Source organism: Vitis riparia, chromosome 17 (assembly GCF_004353265.1).
Source record: "Vitis riparia cultivar Riparia Gloire de Montpellier isolate 1030 chromosome 17, EGFV_Vit.rip_1.0, whole genome shotgun sequence".
In the NCBI taxonomy this organism is placed as follows: domain Eukaryota; kingdom Viridiplantae; phylum Streptophyta; class Magnoliopsida; order Vitales; family Vitaceae; genus Vitis; species Vitis riparia.
Window position 1 is genome coordinate 1,230,532 of NC_048447.1, and position 8,547 is coordinate 1,239,078.

General features: G+C 39.2%; 1 protein-coding gene across 3 annotated transcripts; it reads right to left on the bottom strand.

Moving 5' to 3' along the window:
- Positions 1-876: 876 nt before the first annotated feature.
- LOC117934381 (sucrose synthase 7-like) lies at positions 877-5,457 on the bottom strand. 3 transcript variants are annotated; one of them, XM_034856032.1, is made up of 16 exons: positions 5,280-5,457; positions 4,793-4,925; positions 4,545-4,699; positions 4,281-4,473; positions 4,070-4,188; positions 3,765-3,981; positions 3,583-3,678; positions 3,318-3,491; positions 3,103-3,219; positions 2,856-3,022; positions 2,548-2,772; positions 1,903-2,469; positions 1,678-1,816; positions 1,456-1,613; positions 1,300-1,323; positions 877-1,128 (listed from the first exon to the last, which is right to left on the bottom strand). In XM_034856032.1, the coding sequence occupies exons 1-16, from the start codon at positions 5,381-5,383 to the stop codon at positions 996-998; spliced, it is 2,721 nt and encodes a 906-aa protein (XP_034711923.1). In that variant the 5' UTR covers positions 5,384-5,457; the 3' UTR covers positions 877-995. The 3 variants fall into 3 exon arrangements, with proteins under 3 accessions (XP_034711923.1, XP_034711924.1, XP_034711925.1); XM_034856034.1 differs by having other exon boundaries at positions 1,038-1,128; positions 1,262-1,323; XM_034856033.1 differs by lacking the exon at positions 1,300-1,323.
- Between the last annotated feature and the right edge of the window lie 3,090 nt (positions 5,458-8,547).

The following is an 8,547-nucleotide window of genomic DNA, read 5'->3' on the forward strand; positions in this document are numbered from 1 at the left end:
ACTCCAAGCCTTGGAAGAATAGTTGGGCCAATTGACCCACTTATAGTTTTGGTCCAAAATAATGGTTGGATGGTTTGATTTGTTCGCGGCCAGTCCAATTCGATTTTGAAAACATTGCCCCTAAGGAAGTAGGTAGTGTGAAATCAGTGTATAAATAAGACAAAATTGTCAACCTAGCTAATCTGAAGCACTAGTAGTATCAAAACACTAATTGAAATTGGTTCTTTTAAAAGTGATTTTGATTGAAGTGCTATCAACAAAAACGGTACAAGCTGTTAATAACTCTTTCACCAAAATCACTTCCAAATGGCCCATATGCATTGTTTGTGGGGTGTAAATATCTAGTCAACCTAACAAGTTGGACCCTAGCTTGGACTCCAAGCCTTGGAAGAATAGTTGGGCCAATTGGGTCCAGTAGTTAGTGGCGCCCATTCATAGTTTTTGGTCCAGAATAATGGTTGGACGGCTCGATTGGTTCGACTAAAAACATTACCCTTAAGGAAGTAGGTAGTGTTGAATCAGTTGATAAATGAGACAAAATTGTAAACCTAGCTAATCTAAAGCACTAGTAGTTAAAAGTGATTTTGATCGAAGTGCTATGAACAAAAGCGGTACAAGCTGCTAATAACTCTTCCACCAAAATCACTTCCAAATAGCCCAAATGCATTTGTTCAATTGCTGCATGCATTGAAGTTAGGTGGCTTCCATTGTTTCTCCATCTATGGCTGTTTTTATTGTTACATATATGAACTGGGTGTGCCATTTCTTCACATACTCTATCTGGTGCTGCACCAACTCATGAAATCAAGGTGCAATGAAAGATGTTTTGGTGAAAATTCTGTTTAGTCACGCAGAAACACATCTATGATGAGCTTGTGTCCCAAAGAAGGCATCTTATTACTGTATTGCAGCCTTTACAGATTGAAGAATTTTGATGATCTTCATCAATTAGTTTATTACACATAAATCGCTGGCAGATGCACACACTTTATTGATTATAACTTCATTAGGAGATACCAGATGAGGAAAAGAGAGATGTTGATGATGAAGAACCACCAAAGCCAGGGGCAAAACGCGCGAATTCTTGTAGGCAAGCCAGGCTGCTTCTGATCTAAACCTTCATTGACCCTGTGAATAAACGTGTTTTGAGTTGGAAAAGGTAGGGAAGGACTGTAAGACCTAGTATGCATTTCATGAATCATTCAGAGACCCTAGATGTAAATTCAATAGGTTTTAGTGAGTCTCGAATCTGAATCTTAACTGTTTTCAGGTCTCATTCATTTGGGATTATCGCCATACCTTTGGGCACCAGATTGTGGACGTCTGTTAGGACAGAAAAAAGTATCCAAAATGAGTAACTTGGAAGCATAGTCTTAGTTCCTTTTTCAGGGAAATACAATATTAAGTATGCTTATTAATCACATCTGCATTGGCAATAAGAGTTAGGCCACATGCCTTGCTGCTGGCTGAGGCTTTGGTGCCGTGGTTGGTGCTGATGGTCGGGGCTTAGCTCCCTCCGTTGATGCTGGTTGTTGTGGTTTAGTTATTGCTGTTGCTGGTGGTGGTTGGGGTTCCTCTCGCGGTTCTTCATTTAGGATGGGCACACCCTTCGCCTGCAGCATCATTTAGTTTTAGCTAATTCCAATTTGTCTATGAACTAAATCAACACCAACTCACCAATTTTCTGAATTGGAGATTGTAGAACAATTGAAGGTATCTGTTCTTCGCATGCTTCTGATCCTTGTTCAACTGCCTCCAGAAGCCATAGGTCGAGCCCATGTTCAGCACTTTGGTCGCGTAGATCTTCCATGTGTAGCTGCAATGCAAAAACAACTTTAGATAATGCCAAAATTCAAAATGGATTCTTGTTTTGATAGTCTCAAGAATCAGTCTTGGCTATACCATTCGTATATACGCTGCAGACCCGCTGTTGAGATCTTGTTCCAATACTCGCTATCTGTTTTGCACTTCTCAAAAAAGTCAGCAATCTTGTTGCTGGACTCATCGCCATTGTTGGGGTCGATGTGGAAGCCTGAGACCCCATCAAAAATAATCTCTGCTGGCCCTCCTTGGTTGGTTGCAAAGGTGGGCAGCCCACAGTTCATCGCCTCAATGACTGTTAGCCCAAAAGCTTCATACAGTGCAGGCTGCACAAAAGCCCCCTTTGTGTCTGCAATACAGCGGTACAGCTCTCCATTGCGGTTCCTATCATTCTGAGCTGCTATCCATCTTAATTGGCCCTTGAGTTGGTACTTCTCAATCAATGAATGCATCTTCTTTATTTCCGCGATTTCTTCTCGGTCTTTTGATTTGGATGGATCAAAGAATCCTGCTACCACCACTAGATTCACCAAGCTTCTCAGCCTTTTGTTCTTCCCATACCATTCAGTTAGTCCTGTAATGTTTTTTACTGTATCTAGCCTTGCCATGGAGAAGATGATTGGCTTCTTTCTGTCTGATAGATACCCACTGTTCCACAAACATTTTTGAGGGATTCAATTGTATGCAATTGTTAGAACACGGAATGAATGAAACTCTCATACTTACAGGTGTTCTTTGTTGTCTTCCTTACTGTAGAGTAGTTCTTCAATGGCGGGATGAAATGAGGTTAACCTCTTTTGTTTTTCCATGTAGGGGAAGTAGACAGATTGGTCAGCCCCAGGAGCAGCAATGTTGAATTTTGTATCAAAGACATTGATTCCTGAAACTACTCGGCAAAGCCCTGGCATTGTGAAGGCTGCATGGTTTTCATACTGTCCAGGCCTGTCCTTGCTGAAGAACACAACATTCGGGTTCAGGTTAAGAACACGTCAGATTGATCAGAGTTCATGAATTTGTGCAAATTAAAGGCCAACCTTCCAGCAATTTCCTGAAATGTGCTAGTGATGATAAAGTCGGTCGCGTTCATTGCAAACATATCAGCTGTGAATTGACATGAAAAATGGTACTTTCCATCTAACTCCTTCCACTTCACATCAGAATCCTCATACTTGGTTTTCTCCAAAGCATGAGCAATAGTCCCCTATCCAAATTCAAATTTAGTCATCAGTTTGTAAATAAAAATGGAAATGACTGATACCATTAGCGACAAAAGCATTAGACCTGAGTTACGCCAAGTTTGCTAGCCATCAAAGACGCCACCATGTTTCCATCGGTGTAGTTCCCAATTATGAGGTCTGGTTTGCATTCCATGTGGGCAAGGATCTTAGCAGAAGCATCCTGGTTTTGAGAGAGATATAGGATTGAAATAACATTGAATCCTAGTATAAGAAACAAACTGTTGCATAGGGATTATAGAGGCGGTAAAGGGCACATGCCTGAGCATATCTTTCAAGGTAAGGGTAGATGTCAAACCGGGAAACCCATTGGCGAAGAACCCCATTTTCGGTCCTAAACGGAACCCGAAGAATGTGAGAGTGTTTAGTGTTGAGGACGGGCTCTATCTCCTGATCGCATTTTGTCCCTCTTGCTTCTGGTATAAGCCTGGTCACCTGCATATGCAATAAGCTTGAATTTAGTTTTAGTTCTCGGGTTTTTTTCCCCCATTTCTTTTTTTTTTTTTTCCTTTGGTTTCTAGCTTACCACAAGAATCTGAGGCTTCACAATTAGGCCTTGCTGTTTGATTCTGTGGAGCAATTCTTCCTCTAGAGCTTTCACTTGGTCTAGAATGTAAACCACCTGTTCAAAACCTTGGTCATGCATGTATTGTATATGAAGATGTGAATGATACTACTTGTAATGGTGACATTATCAGTACTTCATACCTGGCCACCGGTATCTGGCAAACCGAGAACATCTGCCTGGCCAAAGTATCCATGAGGAGAGAAGACCACAATGTTGAACATATTTGGGAGCCTGCTGAAGAGAAGCTCCATCTTCATTGGATCCGGGGCTTGGAGCACTTCAGAGAGTGTCCTCATTGTATCTTTAACTCTCTCAGCACTATCTCCCCATCCTTTCTCAAAACCCCAATCCTTCAACCTGAAAATAACAGAAATGATCAGACCAAGGAGGAGCCTTTTTTTGGTTTTTTTTTTTTTCACTTTTCTAACGAGGAAATGGATTGAACCTCTGCTCAAAGCTCTGATATGGTGTGTCTTTAGGCAGCGAGGAGACGAAAACTTCAGCTACAATCAATGCTGTTTGAAGCTTGGACACAGTATTTAGCATTTCATTGATCATAAGACTCTGCATAGTTGAAACCAAATCATCAGTCCCCATAAGTTAGAAGCCCTCTTTCTCTCTCTTGTTTCTCTGAAACTTCCTCCTTATTTTCATACCTCTCCTTGATGATTCATAGCGAGTAAGTACTCCACCAAAGGCTTGGCATTCTCAGAGGTCCCGGAAAGCTTGGATGTCATGAACTTGGACACATAGTTGAGTCCATTCCCAATAGAAGAATTAAGGGTGAGGTGAGGCGTGGAGTAGTCAAATGCTCCAAAATCTATCTCCAACGTATTTTCATCAGTTGCCCTGTGGATCATAGCATTAGGCTTTTCTGAACAAAGTTGAGTTGCTCAATCAGTTAATATGACCATGCATACCAGTTTTCATCAAAGATGGTTTCTTTAAACTTCAAGTACTCTGCAGAAGTGATGCCATCTACGCCTAGATCATCTGCGCTCACCTTAACAAATTCCCATAAACCCGGGCTAGGCCTCACTGCAAAAGCAACATATGGTGGAACAACAGCGGCCTCCTGCAAAAACCCAAATAAAAAAGAAGGGAAAAGGGTAGTTAGGAGCCTAGTGTAGAGAGATAGAGAAAGGAGTTTGGGAGAGAGGTTTAAGACCTGGGTGGTGTTGAGGATGTAACCAAGTAGGCCATCCATAACCCTGCTTCTTTCAGCCTTGTCCTCTATGGATTTCTCTATTTCCTCCATGATATGCCGATACTTCATCAACCTTCTCCCGCTCCCAACGAATCTAAATGCAAAAACAAGTCAAGTTTGACATACAAAAACTTTGGGTGTTTCGGCAACGTTTACAAAAATCTATTTTTGAGAACACTTCTTAAAGACACTGTTTATGTTGTTTTGAAGAACAAAATTTTACTCCAAACTCAAATATAAAAACAGTTTTCTGGGTTGGGTCTATTCTTCACTTAAGGGGTATGAAAAATATAAAATTTTCCGTCTTAATCTTGATGTTTCCGATTGTTTCCTCAAAAAACCATCGCAATCCAAAATTCACCAAGGAGTTTTTGAAAAGTTAGAAAATTGTTTTCAAGTTAGCTTTAGTTACAATGGAAACAAGGGAATAAACCATATGGAAAACTACCTGGCAAAGCATCTCTTCATGTGGTATCGGCTCTGCTTTAAAGCGTCGGGCATAGTGTCTGCAATGTCTTGTTGTTTGATGACTGGAGCTGATGATGAAGCCATTTCAACACAAAAGAAGCACAAGCAAAACCTCAAGGAAATGGGGAGGGCTTTGAGCTCAGAAATCAGCCGTGTTTGTGTGTTGTGGATTGGTTTGATGGTTATATAGGGGAAATGAGGGTGGGATGATGAGGCCTACGTGAGGAGAAAAGAACATATGCATGTGAAGAAAAGAGAAAGACTGAAAGCAAGAAAGGAATTCATTATTGTTGAAAACTAGAGGGAAATCCAGATTTGCCTTTTCTGCCCATATTTTAGAAGTAGAGGGAAAGAATTTTTCTCACCTTTTATTCCTTTCTTCCCTTCTTCCCTTCTTCTATTGCATTGTATTCTCACTGTTAACAAATTCCATGCTAAAAAAAAAATCCATTTTGTTTCTCTACTTTCTAATATTTTATAGTATTTTGGAGGTAGAGTGTTGGGAGTCCCACATCGTTTGTTTGCTTTTCCTTTTCCTTTTCCATTTTTGATACACTAAATGTCATAACATTAAATCACTCATGAAGATGAGATGGACAAGAAAGAAACATAATGGAGAGAGGAAGGGGAATAAGGTGGCAGTGAAAAAAGATGAGATTAAGGAGTCGGTGTTGGGTTTGAAGACAATTTCCTATATTAATTTTTGTGTTTAAACAATTTAAAAAAAGCATTTTTGCATCATCAAAACTCTATATCCACCCATCCAAATTATTAAATATCTTTACAAATTCATGTGCACCCACCCCTATCGTTTTCCTTTAATTTTTTTCTCTTCTAATCTCTCCATCACACCAACAAAGTATAACTAAAAAATCTCAAAAAAAAAAAAAAAAAAAAAAAATTTAAACATATTTAATATATTTAAAAAATAAAATAAAATATATAATTTCACTCAAATCTAAAACTTTTAATATCACAAAAATAGTCTGCTTTTGAAAGAAAATTTAAATTTTAAGTTAAAAATTAAAATTAAAATTTTCACATAAGCATTTCACATAAGGCAAAGATATATTGAGAAAAAAAAATTACCATAACTTCCAAGTTTAGAAGGTCCATTTGTTTATTTTCTAATATTATAGAATATTTTGGAAAATGTTTTGAGTCAGATTTCTGTACGCTAAATAGATATAAAATTAAAAATATTTAATTGTGGAATAGAAGATGAGATAAATGGGAAAGGGAAAGAATGAAGTAGAGAGGAGAAAGGAGAAGGGAGAATTGTGTTTTGGGCCCAGCTGGGCCCAAAAATTAACAAATGGTCCATATATCTAACAAAATTAATAGGAAGGCTATGAGATATTAACTGACCAATATGCCCTTCATTAGTTCCAAGTCAGCTGGATGTAAATTAAAGTGGTTAAACTTGAAATGCCATGTCATGCTGACTGAAAAATCTCAAATAATGGCAAAAAGGGTCACCACTCTCCTGCCCCTTTCTCTCCCTCCATAAACACCATTGTCAAAGACGAAGCCAACTATGAATGTCCCCCAATCGTGCAACCGAGGATTGTGAGCAACTCAGAAAAGCCTTCGCATGTAGTGATCATCATCATTCCCAAATTGAAATGAGGGTGGGTGTGATTAAATTTTCTGAGATTTTGATTTCATGTTGGTTCCTTTGATGATGTGGTGGATGTTTGTTTACAAGGTTTGAGGAAAGACGTCCATTTTGATCTGGTGTTGGGGTGTTCTTAAAAAATTTTGAACTTAATAACAGCGTGTTTTAGGGTGCAGGGTGGGGTATAAATGAGGCTTTGATCATATCCATCTTGCCTCATACGAATGAAGCACAAGCTAAGTAAATGAAAGAAACTTCTAGTTAATCAGTCGGAAAAGATCTCTTAAAAATTGGCATTTCAGTTGTTTGAAAATTCCTCACTTAATAATCTGGTTGTTGGGTTTATATTCTAGAGAATAAATGGGTATGGTGCAGAAGGTGAGCTGTGGGGACTAGTTAGTGCACTTATGATGAATAGGAAACTAAATTGAGTTTCATTTTCGCCCTTTTCACTGAGCCATGACATTGGGAAGTGGTTAACCGGCCCATATGCACTCATTAAGGTGTACCTAGGTCAATTTCCTGCAACTGTACAAGGCATTTACACTAAGTGTACAAGGCCAATGTACTAAATGTACAAGGGTGTACAAGGGCGTGTATCGTAAGGGTTTTCAAGTGATTTTGAAGAACTTACTCATTTACTTTTTCCAATCGTCGGGGACATTCCTCACACATATTACTTGAATGGTGCCTCATTGCACGCATTTTATGTGATGGCTACCATGTTAATTCATTCTATTAGCTCCCCTACTAATGATGCATATGAAGTGAAACGAGGCTTAACTTTTTCATCCTTTTTCCTTATTCATGAGAGTGGAAGCATTGTTTTCCCACCCATATGCACTTGTTTGGTCGTCCCTATTATGGATTTGTCCAACTGTACAAGGCATTTACACTAAGTGTACAAGGCTAATGTGCTAACTGGACAAGGGTGTACAAGGGCGTGTATCTTAAAGGTTTTCAAGTGATTTTGAAGAACTTACTCATTTACTTTTTCCAATCGTCAGGGACATTCCTCACACATATTGCTTGAATGGTGCCTCATTGCACACATTTTATGTGATGGCTACCATGTTAATTCATTCTATTAGCTCCCCTACTAATGATGCATATGAAGTGAAACGAGGCTTAACTTTTTCATCATTTTCCCTTATCCATGAGAGTGGAAGCATTGTTTTCCCACCCATATGCACTTGTTTGGTCGTCCCTATTATGGATTTGTCCAACTGTACAAGGCATTTACACTAAGTGTACAAGACCAATGTGCTAACTGTACAAGGGTGTACAAGGCTACCTAATTTGAAGGATTTCAAACGATTTTTGAAAAATTCTTTCCTCATTAATTTCTTTTTTCAAATGGGGACATGCCTCGTACTCCCTCATCATTTCCCTTCATACACATTCATTGGAATGTGCTAGCACACGTATGATGAATGGGAACCTAAATTGGGTTTCATTTTCCCCCTTTTCACTGACCCATGACATCAGCGAGTGGCTATCCCGCCCATTTACACTCATTCAGCTGTAGCTATGTCGGATTTCTCCAACTGTACAAGGCATTTACACTAAGTGTACAAGGCCAATCTGATAACTGTACAAGGGTGTACAAGGCTACCTAACTTGAAGGATT

What these genes read in the sequence shown, in the direction of transcription:
- LOC117934381 (XM_034856032.1), bottom strand. Translation starts at nt 5,383, where the DNA reads ATGGCTTCATCATCAGCTCCAGTCATCAAACAACAAGACATTGCAGAC. An exon ending in TGAAGCCTCAGATTCTTGTG is followed by an intron (nt 3,492 to 3,582) that starts GTAAGCTAGAAA and finishes TTGCATATGCAG; the next exon opens with GTGACCAGGCTTATACCAGA. An exon ending in ATCTCCAATTCAGAAAATTG is followed by an intron (nt 1,614 to 1,677) that starts GTGAGTTGGTGT and finishes ATGATGCTGCAG; the next exon opens with GCGAAGGGTGTGCCCATCCT.